This window comes from Typopeltis vanoorti, chromosome 24 (genome assembly GCF_054136105.1).
Source record: "Typopeltis vanoorti isolate ZY-2024b chromosome 24, IOZ_Tvanoo_1.0, whole genome shotgun sequence".
Classification (NCBI taxonomy): Eukaryota; Metazoa; Arthropoda; class Arachnida; order Uropygi; family Thelyphonidae; genus Typopeltis; species Typopeltis vanoorti.
In genome coordinates, this window is record NC_143572.1 from 63713116 (window position 1) to 63729274 (window position 16159).

The window sequence follows — 16159 nt, forward strand, 5'->3', positions numbered from 1 at the left end:
ATTACTGGCTAGCAGTAGTTCAGATTGATTGAGAGAGAGGATCAAGTTTTTCCACGAACTGTTTAGAATTACACCCTGATTTCTGTTGAGGTTTCCGCCGGTTATTGACACAATTGTGGCTTCCTTAAATACACGATGCCTGTAGTCGTCATCGAGATATGGCATGGAGCTGTTTTGCCAATCTATCGTGTGGTTAGACGTACAGAAATGATGCGCTAAGCCGGAAGAGATGCTTCTGTTGTGGTTTACATCACCAACATGTTCTTTTTGTCTAATTTCTAAACTTCGTGAAGTTTGTCCGATGTAGGCAAGACCACAGTAGCAGGGAATGTAATATACTCCTGGATATTTGTAGAACGGAACTTTATCTTTTGGAGATCCTAAAACTTGTCTGATGTTTGTGGTTGGTTTGAAGACCACTCTGATGTTGTGGGCTCTTAGTATTCTTGCTATTTGATAAGAAATTGACTTGATGAAAGGTATCACTACACTAGAAATGTGCTGACGGTGGGATTCTTCTTGCCTGGGGTTGCCATTGTATAGATATTTTTTGATGATGTTTTGAGGATATCCATTTTGTGATAATGTGTTGGCTATTAGTGCGAGTTCATTCTGTGTATCCTCCTCTTCTGATATAAACTTTTTGGCTATATGTTTCAACATGTGGATAATACTCAGTTTGCGTGTCTTGTGATGATTTGAAGTATAATGAAAATATCTTCCAGTATCTGTGGGCTTTCTGTAAATGGATAATTTGAAACTGTTAGGTTGTTTTTATTTTTATCAAGATATCTAAAAAATGCAGTTGGTTGTTGTTGTTTTCTACTTCCAGAGTGAATTTTATCTTGCTATCTATTGAGTTGATTTTATCCACAAACGATTTTAGGTTGTCTAAGCTGTATTGCCATATGATGAATATATCATCCACATATCTCCAGCATGTAGATGGTCTCGGAGAGATTGCAGAGAGAATTTCTTTTTCAAGTTTTTCCATGAAAAGGTCTGCACAAGATGGTGATAGTGGGCTTCCCATTGCTAGGCTTTCTAATTGTTGGTATCTGGTGTTGTTAACCTTGAAGAAATTAGATTGAAGGCAGCGTCTAAACATCCGTGTGATGTCTAGAGGAAAGAGGTCTTGGATGATGTTTATTACCTCTTCTACTGGAACATTGGCGAAAAGGGATACAATATCTAGACTGGCTAGCATGTCTGTTGGTGCAATCTTAATGGCTTGGAGTTTATTTACAAAATGTTGACTATTCATGATATAAGATTCTGTTGATCTTATTTTATTATTTAATAAGTTTGCAAGATGCTTTGCCAAAAGGTAGGATGGTGATGATCTATCATCAACTATTGGATGGAGAGTTATATCCTATTTATGTATTTTAGGTGTCCCATATAGTCTTGGAGTGATAGGATGTGAGTATTTTAGTGTTCTCTTCACTTCTTCTGGCCAATTGTTACAATTTCTGATTAGTTGGATTGTTTCATTATGATTTTTTTATTGTGGGGTCTCTGTCTAGGATTTTATAAGTGGAGTTGTCTGATAGTAATACGTTTAACTTATCATAATAATCTTTAGAGTTGAGGATAACTGTAGAATTTAGTTCATCAGCTTTTGTAATAATGATATCTTTATTTTTCTTCAAGTTGAGAATTGCCTTTCTATCATAAGGAGACGTGTTAAGAACAGGTTGTTTGGCTTTGGCTAGGATTATTGTACTTTTGAATCTAATAGTGTCGGCCACGTTTTTTGGTAGTGGATATAGGCCTTTCAATTCTGATTTTTCTTCCACATTTTTCTTTCAATTCCACAATAATAAAAAATCATAATGATGTGGCGTTTGCAAACCACGGCGCTTGGCCGCACGAAGGAAGACTTGGTTTCGAGTCTAGTCGGCGACTATAGGAAATTTTTCTAAGCCTTTTTTCGACCGGTTCCCGAGTTAGTCGATCTCTGGCATGGGCAATCGGGTTTTTCCTCCCGGAAACTCGATTTTTTCGTCCCGTAAACTAGAAAATCGACCGTAGAACCCACATTATTTCAGACATTAAATATATTGTATTAGGGTTAGGGGCAAAGAGATGGAGGCACATTTGAGCTTCACTGTGTACCGCTTAATTAGTGATAGCCTTGGGCCATCTATCTCTGATTGGTACAAGTGGATATTGAACTGCCCACTCTGTCCCCAAAAGTTAGATAGGGCTAAATGGCCTCGCCTGCTCCCCGTATACGGGAATAAAAAGGCGTTAGCTGATTTTTTTTTTGAATGAAACAAACCAACTAATTAGAAATTGTAACAATTGGCCAGAAGAAGTGAAGAGAACACTAAAATCCTCACATCCTATCACTCCAAGACTATATGGGACTATATACACCTAAAATTCATAAACAGGATATACCTCTCCGTCCAATAGTTGATGGAAGATCATCACCATCCTACCTTTTGGCAAAGCATCTTGCAAACTTATTAAATAATAAAATAAGATCAACAGAATCTTATATCATGAATAGTCAACATTTTGTAAATAAACTCCAAGCCATTAAGATTGCACCAACAGACATGCTAGCCAGTCTAGATATTGTATCCCTTTTCGCCAATGTTCCAGTAGAAGAGGTAATAAACATCATCCAAGACCTCTTTCCTCTAGACATCACACGGATGTTTAGACGCTGCCTTCAATCTAATTTCTTCAAGGTTAACAACACCAGATACCAACAATTAGAAAGCCTAGCAATGGGAAGCCACTATCACCATCTTGTGCAGACCTTTTCATGGAAAAACTTGAAAAAGAAATTCTCTCTGCAATCTCTCCGAGACCATCTACATGCTGGAGATATGTGGATGATATATTCATCATATGGCAATACAGCTTAGACAACCTAAAATCGTTTGTGGATAAAATCAACTCAATACATAGCAAGATAAAATTCACTCTGGAAGTAGAAAACAACAACCAACTGCATTTTTAGATATCTTGATAAAAAAAACAATCTAACAGTGTCAAATTATCCATTTACAGAAAGCCCACAGATACTGGAAGATATTTTCATTATACTTCAAATCATCACAAGACACGCAAACTGAGTATTATCCACATGTTGAAACATATAGCCAAAAAGTTTATATCAGAAGAGGAGGATACACAGAATGAACTCGCACTAATAGCCAACACATTATCACAAAATGGATATCCTCAAAACATCATCAAAAATATCTATAAAATGGCAACCCCAGGCAAGAAGAATCCCACTGTCAGCACATTTCTAGTGTAGTGATACCTTTCATCAAGTCAATTTCTTATCAAATAGCAAGAATACTAAGAGCCCACAACATCAGAGTGGTCTTCAAACAAACCACAAACATCAGACAAGTTTGAGGATCCCCAAAAGATAAAGTTCCGTTCTACAAATATCCAGGAGTATATTACATTCCCTGCTCCTGTGGTCTTGCCTACATCGGACAAACTTCACGAAGTTTAGAAATTAGACAAAAAGAACATGTTGGTGATGCAAACCACAACAGAAGCATCTCTTCCGGCTTAGCACATCATTTCTGTACGTCTAACCACACGATAGATTGGCAAAACAGCTCCATGCCATATCTCGATGACGACTACAGGCATCGTGTATTTAAGGAAGCCACAATTGTACTAATAACCGGCGGAAACCTCAACAGAAATCAGGGTGTAATTCTAAACAGTTCGTGGAAAAACTTGATCCTCTCTCTCAATCAATCTGAACTACAGCTAGCCAGTAATCACATTACACGTCTACAACAAACACGCATGCGTGATAATGAATAAGAACAATAAGTCCTGTCTGTCAAGCGAAACATGTAACCATAACTACTAGTTGGTTTACAACGTTTTTTATGTTCCTTTTAATTTGCATTTATTAGCTTTCATATCTCCATAAACGCCTTGAAAAAGCCAGACAGTGTTTAGGCGAAACTGGTAGGTTTTAATAAATGTTTTATTTAAAACTGGTCTGTATTAATAAAATTGTGTTTCTATAATATTATGATGTTAAAAATTTAATGGTGTATTTAATATTTCTTAATATATTTTAAATAATTAAATGTTTTAATTTTATATTTTAAATTATATTTAAGTTACATCATTTTTCTTTCCAAGAAAATAAGTAAACTATAATTTAAATCTTTTACACTAAATTTTTCATGGTGATACATATTTCTCCAAGTACCAAACTATATTTAATCACATAAATGAATATATAAGATGTAATTAAAAATATTTCAAACAATTAATCGTGATATTTCATAGGAGAAGCATAATTAGTTAAAAAATTTAAAAATAGTTCACAAACTCTTAATAATATTACTTTAAGTTATTTTTTTCCCTTGGTTTATTTATCGAAAGTCATTTATAGAACAAATTAACTATTTAATTTAAAAATCCTTTCATAGAGGTTTTTTTTTTTCATTAATGATGAAATTCCAAATAAAGTCAATGGAATCTTCTTAATGTGATCTCGCAGATTCTCACGGGATTTCAAAAGTGAAAATTAAAAAAAACTTAAACTTAGGAATTGCTGGAATTGTTTGCTAAAATCCAAACAAAATGCAAATGTTACCGATAAAAGCAAGTTTAAGTGGATAGCATTGTTTATACTGACGATGTGAAATCTTTATGTTCGCTGAGTTTATAGACAGACATGGCAACCTATCTTCTTAACAGAAGAATTTTCTTTTTGCTTTTGCTCACTCCAATAGATCAGTCAATACTTTTTTTCCCCTATCGCTGCCTGAAGGCAGTGTAAAGAGATTTTGTAAATAGATTTTTTAAGTGTGATCCATTGCAGTAATTATAAAAAAGTCTACGTTTTTTGCAATTATTGGGCGTAATGTTCTGTAGCAACTTTAGATTGATAATTTTGTATTATGCGTAATAGGAAAATTATTATTATTTGTTTATTTATTATTTTTGTTCATCTTTTATTACTACTTTTTTTAGTCTCTTGCGTGGAATGTCTTTTAGTGCAATACTATTACGAATATCATTGTTTTTATAAGTAGATTTTTATTCGCTTGCTTCCTGCTTTTTTCGATGTTTTGTGTATATCTGCAAACAGAAATAGTGGATCTCTTATGAAGTCATTGGATCACTTATTTTTAGTATTCTGTTCCCCGTTATGTTTTATATAAATTAATTTATCAGCGATGCTTTTTATTATGATAGTAGAATTTGAGTTTGGTGGGATTATGCGTAGTGTGTGTGTTTGTGTGGGGTGAAAGAGGAACGGAAGTTGGATTATGTGTGAGTTCTTTCTTCTTCACTGTGTCAGTCTGGCTCAGCCATTCGAATAGCCTAGCGACTTAACAAAATACATGAACTGCTAAGCTTCATTTAAATTTAAATGTAAAATAGAAATTTAAATTCAACAAATAAGCTAAACAGTTGATTTTCCCATCTGTCATGGTACAATCCCCCTCCATTATGCCATACACACCCTTGGCGAATCTTCTCTGACTACCTTCAGTTCCCTTGACATACCCTGATAGTTCTTCCTTTTTGGTTTATCTCCTGACGGAAGCATTTGCGACTAACTCTACCAGTGACTTGTATTTCCTTTATCTTAATAAAGATTTTTTTATTTTATTTTCATTAGTATTTCTTCGGAAACTTGATTAACTCAATCCTTTCTTTTAGTGATGCATGGTGATCAGCATTCATTTTGGAAATTATGGACTTTACAACCGTGTTATAAATAACACTTTTAATTTTCTGACGTTTCGCCCTTCATATCAAGGTCATCATCTGGAATATATACAAACATATAAGGACAAGCTGAGTTATATTTCACAGAGTAAGCTAAAGAAACAATGATTTGAGGTCTTGTAGAGAATTTTTTTAATGGTGTTTTGGTTGTAACAATTTTTTTTTTTAGAAAAGTACTGATGATAACTTTAAATTCGTCTTTCAGTGCTTGTTCATTGGAGCAGATCTTCAGGGCTCTGTTTTTTTAGAGTATTAATGACATCTAGTTTATGTGTTGGGTGGTGGTGGTGGTAGGAGTTTATATGTATATATTGGCCAGTATTTGTCGGTTTCCGGTAAAGAGTGAAAGAAAGATTGCATGGAAGAGCACATAGCGTCTTTACATTCTCACATCGGATAAAGAAATCATCCGATGTGAGACTCCAGCTTGTTCGAGGCATGAAGTAGCTTTAAACTGGAATTTAAACTTTAATATAGACGGATTAAAAAACTATTTTACGCCAATTCTGACTGCGTATGTTTCAAACCTATCGCATATTAATAGCAAAGCACTTCACCATATTTAGAAATGAAATTTCAAATTATGCTTTTTTGTATAAAGTAATATATTTTTTTTATTTACTATTTTTATTTATTTTGTTTTTGATGCAATAAATATATTTATCTTTAAAGGAAAGAGAAAAAGTTGTTAAAGAAAGTAATAAAAAATATTTATTTTGCAATAAATTACAATATTCTACATATTATGTTGGAAATATTTCACATCCGTTTTGGTTACAATCTGACTTCTCATCCAAGAAATTTCCATCACAGATGACGTCATCATTCGACATAGATCAGTTCTACACTAGAGGATAACTAGCCTGGGTGGCTATACCGCATTGGTTGTTCTGGTTTCGGGACATCTTAATGTAGCCATCAATTCCCCAGGAAGTTCCCCAACTGAAGAAAAAAAAATAATAAAATAAAATTAATAATATTTTCTATGACATTAAAATTCACATGAATAATATTTCTTTCTATGATTCACTATATTGACAATGTAGAGTACCGCCATCTATCGGTAAAATTAACAAACATTACCATGTTTGGTAGTAGAGATAATAATTGTTCTTCACAGAATGCAGTGAAATACAATAATTATTATTATACTTCAAATCACTGGTTGAATATTTTTAGTGAAGCAGAATTTTCAATTGATATTTCTTAATTTTTTATGTAAATCCGAACCGTTTAAAACGAAATGTTTATATTTCTTTTTTTAATTTAGCACTTGTGTCGATGCTGTACTGAAGCCTCATCACCTCTCATCTGATACGCAGAGATTGATTGGGAATGCACTCCACTTTGACGATGGTAAAAGGTGAAGATGCTGTCTACTGATTTTCAGAAAACGTTAAGGCTAAAACAGTCTCACTTCTTCCCTTTTGACAAGGAAAAGGCATCAAAAGGTGTTCTAAAATTTTCTAAACTGAAAAAAAATTATCGTAAAATTTGTCATTAAGATTTCCCTATAATTTCTAATACCCCCCATTTTTTAAAAATCATATGTCCCGATAAGTCAATAGAAATTCAATGCTGCATCTGTATTTTCTTAAATTTAAAAATATCTGTTCAAAATATTTTTTATTAAATAAAAAAAAATCTATTTTGTCCCGTTAGCAGTTACTGGATTTGTCCAGAACTGGATAAAAGTATTTTAAAACGTCTTTAAAAAGTTATAATGTAAGCTAAAAGAATGCAAAAATGTCTGATTAATTCATTACACTGCTTTTAATTAAATTATCTGTTCACTGTGAATATCTTGATGGCGTGAAGCAGGCTCTTAAATTCCTCTGGGATTTTGAAAACCACTTTAGATGCTAACAAAAACTAATTTCTTTCCACTTTTAGCTTGCGAAAGGTAAGAAAATTACTTTATTTTATTTATTTATTTTCAATATAAAACAATTATGGTGAGAATTGTCGTTTAACTCACCTGTTCTTCACCAACCAGTAATCTTTGCCGTCTTCAGTCCCGTAGCCCACTGCAAGCACTCCATGATCCAAGAAGATACTGCTGCATTCTGGTTCATCGTAAATACCGCTCCTGTATAAATAAATAGAAAGATTAATATTTAATTAAAAACTGTGGAATGATTTGTCAAGAATAGAAGCTTTTGTTTTAACAATTAAAAAAGTCATCAAGTGGCACATCAGCTGGTATCAGATACGAAATCATCTAACCTACAATTATTGATATTATTAATATATATATACTGCACTGTATATGAAATCCTTAGCACACTCATAGTACTAATGTAATTGAAAGCTAATTAGTTATTTGTTTGTTATTATTTATGTTCTGTAGCAACTTTAGATTGATAGTTTTGTATTATGCGTTGAATTAGTACAAAAAATAACCTACTTTGTTGAGAGAATTAAAAACTTGGATTGGACTGTTTGCATTTATTTAAAGATTCTTGAATTTTAAAGATTACCGCATATATATTTTAACTGTTCAATGATCACTTACTTGTAGCTCTGGAAGCTGTCTTGGCTGGCATCAATAGCGACTGATATCGGTCCAATGGTAGCCACAGCGTTCTTCAGGGCATCTTCATCCCCGCTGGGAACATCAACGTGTCCAGTACACGTGGCCCCAACATTCTTTTGTTTAAATTGGCATGTTCCATCCTGCGCAGTACAAATATAAATAATTATAAGTCAGACTTCATCTCTCAGAATTAGCCTATGAATTATCTTAAAATATCTTCTCCGATAGGTGGTACGATCCATCCCAAATTTAAATTTAGTTTTAATATTCTCGCATCTGCTTCAAAATCTATTTAATATAATATTTATTTCCTTTAATGTATTTAATTAATGCATTCAATTTATTAATGTGAAGATCACACGTGATCGTACCTCAGCAGTATAGGGATAGGATTTCTCAGTATCAATGCCTTTATTCTTCACTATATAGTCGAACCCATTGTCCATGAGTCCACCTTCGCATCCCATGTTGCCTACAGAAAAACAATAAAAATTTATAAAGATAAATAACTTTACATTGCAAATATTTATGCGATATTACAATATCTCATGTCTGTTCTGAAACAAGAAACGTATATTAGAAATTATGTTATTATTTCTAGCTCACCTAGAAGAAACATTTATACTACACTCTAATTTTCTCGAACAATGCATCATAAAACCTATATACTCGCTAATAATTTTCAACCTTAAGCAACAGTACATGTTGAATAACAGTAATGCATTATAACGATCGATCCTTATACTAAGAGGACAATTATGAACAAACCTTCTGCTTGGGAACAATCAACAAGGTTCTGTTCGCTGAGAGACACTAATTTTCCTGTCTTCTTCTTGTGTTGTCCTTCAAGAGATCCAGTAGTGGAGAAAGCCCAACAAGATCCGCATTGTTCCTATAGCAACACAAATCATTTCCCTTATTATAATTTTTAACTTGTAAATAATAAAAGGATCATAATATGCAAGCATTCTTCAACCGTCTTATGAATTTCGTGATCACCCACCTGGTTTTTCACTGGGGTTACGTAACCCTCTTTTCTCCAGTCGACTTCATCAGGGATGTGGATGTTGGACAGTAGAACGAAAGTGCTACCTGCCTTACTCTCGCCTTTTCTCATTTTGTAGCCATTCATGATGTTAGTAAACTCTTCAGAAGTCTAAAAATAAATAAAAAATACACTTCGTTATTTATTAAACTAAGAATAAGGAAAATTAATAACAAACGTAACATGCACTAATCAAGTGTAATAATGATTATAATTTTAGTTATAATAGTAATTGAATAATACTATTTAATATGATTTCAATTCAATTTTATTTACTTTTGTTATACATTTTTAACTTTATTATACGTGGGCTGTTCAATAAGTAATAAGACCAATTTTACTGTGGCGAAACCACTCATCACAATATTAATTTCTGTGGAATAAAGAAATGTTGCTGTCTGTATTAACAAAAGAGGTTGATAGATGGCATATACGAGCTGATGTGCGAGAGTGACTAAATGCAACTGCTCATCGGCGCGCCTTCGAGGTGCGCCCAGTCTTCGAAATGGAAGCGTCCTTGGAACAGCGTTATGCGATTAAATTTTGTGTGCGTTTGCAAAAATCGGCATCGGACACTTTTAACATGAAACGCGAAGCTTTCCAAGATGAAGCAATGTCGAGGGCAAGTGTTTTTCGCTGGCATAAAACATTTCAGTAAGGAAGGCAAAATGTGGAAGATCTTGAACGTGAGGGAAGACCTTCAACGTCCATCACAGAGACAATGATTATCATCAAGCACGTCAAAAGGAACCGTCCATTGCTGAAGAATGGCTTCGTATTGCACACGATAATGCAAGGCCACATATTGCTGGTTGTGTAGTGGACGAAGCTGCGGAGCGGTTTTGAAAGAACTCTCAAAAAACGGACTCTCACATGTGTTTAAGAAGTGGACGCAACGTTGGGACAAATGCATCGAGTCTCATGGTAGTTACTTCGAAAAAGACCATGTAAATGATGACGAGTAAAGGTAATCTGTTTTCTGTATAAATATAGTCTTATTACTTATTGAACAGCCTACGTATTTAATTGATCCCTAAATAATATAATTAAATGGTACTGATTATTATTTTTATTGTAAGAAAGGGAACATTATTTTTATAATAAAAATTTGAAATCTTCCAATAGGGTACTTACCCTGTCTGAATACTCATTCAGACCAAGGCGGTAACTGTGGATGCCAAGATCGGCTTCAAGATTATGCTCAATGACTTTGGAAACTTGACGCTCCCATACCTGGCGACGTAGGAATTCTTCCCTGTGGTGATAGTTCTTATTGTATTTTTCCTATAAAGACAAAACACGCATTTCACTTACACTTGACAACATATAGCAGTAGAATAATAATAATAAAATGTAATATTTGTTTATTTGAATAAAATATTCTTGCCTTATATTGTCTCCGGCGAATTTGACTGTATAAAGAATTAATTAGTATAAATTTAATATGACATTTTACTCATTTTATTATTTCTTTTTATTTATCATATTTTTCATTTCGATTTAAAATGTTTTATTTACTTTCTTAAAGTATATATGCAAGTGTTATTGGATAAATCGCAACTATTACACCTTTGCTATGACATAACCGTGAGAAGTATTTGGGAAACCTTAGATATGGTACTGGACACAAAAACATTTAAATATAAACCCAAGTATCGGATTGTATGAATACATCCTATCCATCGTTAGCTAAAGACATGTATGCGAATGTGTGACACGCACAACGTGCTCAATAATGGAACGCACAATTCGAAATATTTTAAACCAGCAGTCTCTTGTATAACTGGGTAGCAGTTGTCACCTTTGTTAGTCTTTACTAGCGCACCACAAAAGGTAACTGATTAGCTGATGAGATAGAGTACAACAGAATTTGAGCCATAGCTAAGAGAAAAGTCAGAAAAAGATATACACAATCCTGGAAACGATTTGTTTCTAAGAACACGATCGGCATACATGAAATTAGACCCAATGCATATAAAAGTAAATAGCGAAGAAAATTTCTTAATTTTCATTCATAATTAAGAACCAAAAATAATTACAAGAAATATTCTAATGAGAAAACGAAATGTTTTCTAGTAAAAAAATAAACTCAGTTATTTATTTTTGTATGATGTTTAAGGATGTTCGAATGTGCAGTTACTATTACTCGGGTCACAAGAATTCTTCTTCTTTTTTTATTTTTTAATCCGAACTGAAAATTTCTTCCTTACCTTGAATGTTTCCCAGTGTTTGTCTAGATTAGGAGTAAGACACTGGATGTAACAGACGAAACTCAAGACAAGCAGTAGCTTGAAGGATGCCATGATGACAGCTGAAATGAGAAAAAAAGATTTAGATGCGAGAAGTTATTGTAGAATTATAAGCAATCCCACTGTCTGATATTCTTTCAGTTATAGTTTACAAGCTCAGTAATGGCATTTTCAAATGAAAGAAATGGTAAACTATATGAAGGTAAAAAAAAATAAAATATTATTTTATTGTTATCATGGTTCCTAAAGAGACTGGTCTAAGGACAACGTAACTGTAGGTAGCGAAATTATATACGAATATTTATGGATTTCGTTTTCTATTATAGTGAAAAATTTACAAAATACCATTCTTCCCTTAAACATATTCTGAATTATGTTTTTTTTTTTAAATAGTTATTTTGAGTTCAATATAAGTTATTGTTAGATATACAGGCATATCCCGGTTATATGATACCTTAGGTTCCAAATCAACTTCGTATAGATAATCACTGCTTTTTTTTTTTTTTTTTACTTGTAGGTGCATGTAGTGCTTTAATAACCTTTTAAAGCAGTGATATATGTACATATTCTGAACAACTTCCCTTAAGGGAACTCGCCAACCAGTTTTCTTATCAATCTACACCATTAAAAATATTTCAATATCGACACTCACGTTTCTGGATGCCTGCAGTATTAACTAATGTAGAAGTATTAACTGGTAAACCAATTTATGGATGTTTATGTATGCCTGCAATATTAACTGCTAAACCAGTTTAGGGACGTTTATGGATGCCTGCAATATTAACTAGTTCAAATTTCACTTGAATTTGGTACAGTTCAAGCGAAAAGTCTTGACATGTGAAGTGAACAGGTTTTATTCCTCTTCTTCTGTTTACTAGAAGCAACAGCACCCTTATACTGAATTTTATCTGCCATTATAATAATAATAGTTATTATTATTATTACGTGACACCTCCAAGAAGTCCAAAGACTCATCGAGGGAAGGCACCTATTCTACAACTCTCAGTCTACCAACCACGGCGAACTGCTTCATCTACACCAACGCCTTCTACCGCCCACCACCACAACCACTAGTATTTTCACAGACAATCATAAACTATTATTAAAACAAAAATATTATTAATAAAGAGATCTCCAGGGAATCAGAGACTCATCGAGCGAGGCCACATACTACACGCACCAGCTATCATACTTATTCTTCAATTCATTCCCACTGCTTGAACTCATTAACACCTAATGGCAACTACCCTATGAGAGAAAAATCTAGCCCTGATCACCTTCTTAGCAACATTCATTCTCAGCTTCCAAGGACGCCCTCTTGTCCTTTCCCCACCCCTCCTTAAAATGAAAAATTTAATCAACTGAAATCCTGTATGACCCTTTCAGAAGTTTGTAAGTCTCAACCATATCTCCTCTCTTTCTCTTGATTGCAATGTATGCAGTCTACAAATTCTCAATCTGTCTTCATAATCAGTATTCCACAATCCGTATACCATTTTAACACTCCTTTGTACTCTCTCCAATACATCAGAATCGCAACGGAAACCAGGAGATCAGACCTGCGCACAATAGTTCAAGTGAGGTCTTATCAAGGCCTTTTAAAGAGGCAAAATATCATCCTTATCTTTACATGTGTACGTTCGTTTCAGCATTGCAATTATCTTTTGAGTTGTATTTGCAATCTTTGCCACATGGCCCTGAACTTCAACTTCCTATCTACTAACACTCCAAGATCCCTATCTTCATCAGTTTCTTCTATCCTAATCCCACCAATGTAATACGACACTGGATATCTCACGCCGTAGTGAATGACTTTACATTTACTGACATTGAACTGACACTCATTTCCCCCATGCCCACAAATCCAGCCTATTCAAATCATTCTGCAAAGACTGCATATCAGCAGCATTCCTGATTACCTTACTTATTTTTGCATCATGAGCAAATAATTTGCATGTCGCTTGTCAAATCCTTCCCAATATCATTAATGTAAGGATTGAATAACAGTGCACCAAGCACTAATCCTTGTGGTACACCACTTGTTACTTTAAACCTTGCAGACTCATATCCCCCGTTTTGATGTCTGTCAGTCTGCTATCCTGTTATCCAAGCTAGTATTCTATAAGCCAAACACATATTCTGCAACAGTTCATCATGCTGTATTCTGCCAAAAGCCTTATCAAAATCCAAACGTATCATGGTATATCCATTTCCGTCGTGTAGTTCATTGCTCACATGACCTTCCCTTAGTAAACCCATGTTGTTCATTGTAAAGAAGAGATCCACTCTCAACCCTGAATGCCATCCGTAACCAATTTTTCCAAAATCTTCACAACCACTCCTGAGAAACTAATTGGTCGATTATTGTATATAATCGGTCTTTGCGCAATCACTTGAGCAATGGGATTATCATACATTCTTTCCACTCCTTGGAATTTCCCTGTTCTGAGCTTCATGTTATAGAGCATGGTTAAAGGAACAGCAAGTTCAGCTAAACACTCTTTTAGCATTCGTGTTGATATCCCATATGCCCCTATTGCTGAATTATAAGACTTAATTCTCTTCACGTCAATTTCTTCATCCAGTGAAGAGATCCCAGTGAGCTCAATGTTCATACACCAGGTTGATAGCTTTTAGCAAAATGGCTACTCATTTGAATCATTAGAAACAATAATAAAATATAACCAAATAACCAAATTGTTATAAATAATATATATATATATATATATATTAGGATAACCAAGCAATTTTATATGCTTGGTTATTTTAGCACCTAATATTCCCATATATATATATATATATATATATATATATATATATATATATATATATATATATATATATATATATATAACAGTTACAAACAGTTATACAGAAAATTTGTGAGTCACGCAATGAACGTATATATACAGAAAATTTGTGAGTCACGCAATGAACGTATATATATATATATATATAATATAACAGTTACAAACAGTTATACAGAAAATTTGTGAGTCACGCAATGAACGTATATATATATATATATAACAGTTACAAACAGTTATACAGAAAATTTGTGAGTCACGCAATGAACGTATACGAATATTGCTAAGGTTGCTTTTCGTGATAAGTTATTTGTAATAGCATGATTTTGAAATTTTAATGGTGTTTGAGTAATTTCTAGAAAAAGCAAATAATGTCCTAAAATTAGTTATTTATTACAGAGAAAATTTAATAATCTTTTATTTACATTATTGTTTCATAAAAAATAAATTATATATTAGAACGGTGTATCCTAATGCAAGATGAGACGTGTCTAAAGAATCAAACGACAAATCTTGAAAATGGATATGTCCAATATTGACTCATATTGGAAGATGAAAATTAAGTTAATCAAAATCATGTTATTTTCTTTAATATAAGCTGGTTTACAAACCATTAATAAGATTACTTTATTTGCAATCTATTTATTATTATTTTATTGTATTTCGTTTCAAGACGAAATTATATTTAATATAAAAATAATTTTATGTAGTCTTTTTTTTTAAATGTTAAATATTTAAAAGTGAAATTAATTTAAAGTAATAAATTAAATCTAAAAGATATGCTACAAGTGCCGCTTAACACTAATTAATTTCCACACTAATTAAAGTCTACTTACATTAAAATGACCAATCGCAGAGCCGATCAGAGAAACCAAACGATTCAACTTGTGCTGAAAATGCGAGTGAAGACCAATGGGAAGGTTTGCTTTTATAGCCGCAAATTTCATTACATGACAAGCAAATTACAGATAAGAGCAAGGCTTACGTGATAGGGGAAGATTAGGTTTTTTCACGTGACAATATCAGATGTGTATGTCTCGTGACTTTAGAGAGAAAGAGAACGGGAGAGATGGTAACCCTATCTGAACAGGATAATCTTATCTTTTCGTCCTGTCCGCGTGAACAGAAGAGTCATCATTTTATTATGATTTTCCTTTATCTTCAAGCAGAATAAACACTTGCATTCGATGAGCCGTGTGATGTTGGGGAACCATGTGAGATCAGACAAGAGAGACAAGTTGCGGAAACTAACATTTTTTGGACAATTTTGAGGTAAAATGTATTGCAATAACAAAAAATTCGCAGTGTTTACAGTATTTTGGAGGTAAATAGTAATAGGAGTCACTTCATTTTCACTTGTTTTTCTCTTTTATTTTTATTTTTGCATATTTTTTGTAAGAAAAATAGGTCTTACACATTAGTATGAATGCGAGTGATACGTAATCAGCAGCCTTTGATCTGCACATGAAACCACGCGGGTATTCCAAGTCAAATCTGATAACGGATGGCTGGCATTTATTCCCAGCCATCCATTTCCATGCTCTCTGAAAGGTGCGTGACACATGATTGTTCCCTGACCGGTTTTGCACGTTATATGGGATGGAAAAAAACCTTGTAATCTCCCCCTCCCTCTTACAAATAAGAAATATTAACTGAGCATAACGTGAAAACTTTCTTGTAAAAGGTCTTGTGTTCTAGATGATATTCGAACTCAAGAAAACAGATGGAACCGAAATGGATAGTTTCCAGAACCCAGTTTGTCTGAGTTAGACAATAT

The 16159-nt window shown here is 33.5% G+C and overlaps 1 protein-coding gene across 1 annotated transcript; it reads right to left on the minus strand.

Annotated features, from left to right (window-relative positions):
- Positions 1-6501: 6501 nt before the first annotated feature.
- LOC150093309 (cathepsin L-like peptidase) lies at positions 6502-15272 on the minus strand. Its single transcript, XM_090413718.1, has 9 exons — positions 15219-15272; positions 11537-11637; positions 10461-10610; positions 9285-9437; positions 9050-9173; positions 8653-8753; positions 8261-8421; positions 7724-7834; positions 6502-6687 (listed from the first exon to the last, which is right to left on the minus strand). Exons 2-9 carry the CDS (start codon positions 11627-11629, stop codon positions 6588-6590), a joined length of 993 nt encoding a protein of 330 aa, XP_090269844.1. The 5' UTR covers positions 11630-11637; positions 15219-15272; the 3' UTR covers positions 6502-6587.
- Between the last annotated feature and the right edge of the window lie 887 nt (positions 15273-16159).

Coding starts and splice junctions, on each gene's coding strand:
- LOC150093309 (XM_090413718.1), bottom strand. CDS start 11,629: ATGGCATCCTTCAAGCTACTGCTTGTCTTGAGTTTCGTCTGTTACATC. Junction 8,422..8,652: donor CCTATCCCTATACTGCTGAG/GTACGATCACGT, acceptor TGTACTGCGCAG/GATGGAACATGCCAATTTAA. Junction 6,688..7,723: donor TACTGGTTGGTGAAGAACAG/GTGAGTTAAACG, acceptor TTTTTTCTTCAG/TTGGGGAACTTCCTGGGGAA.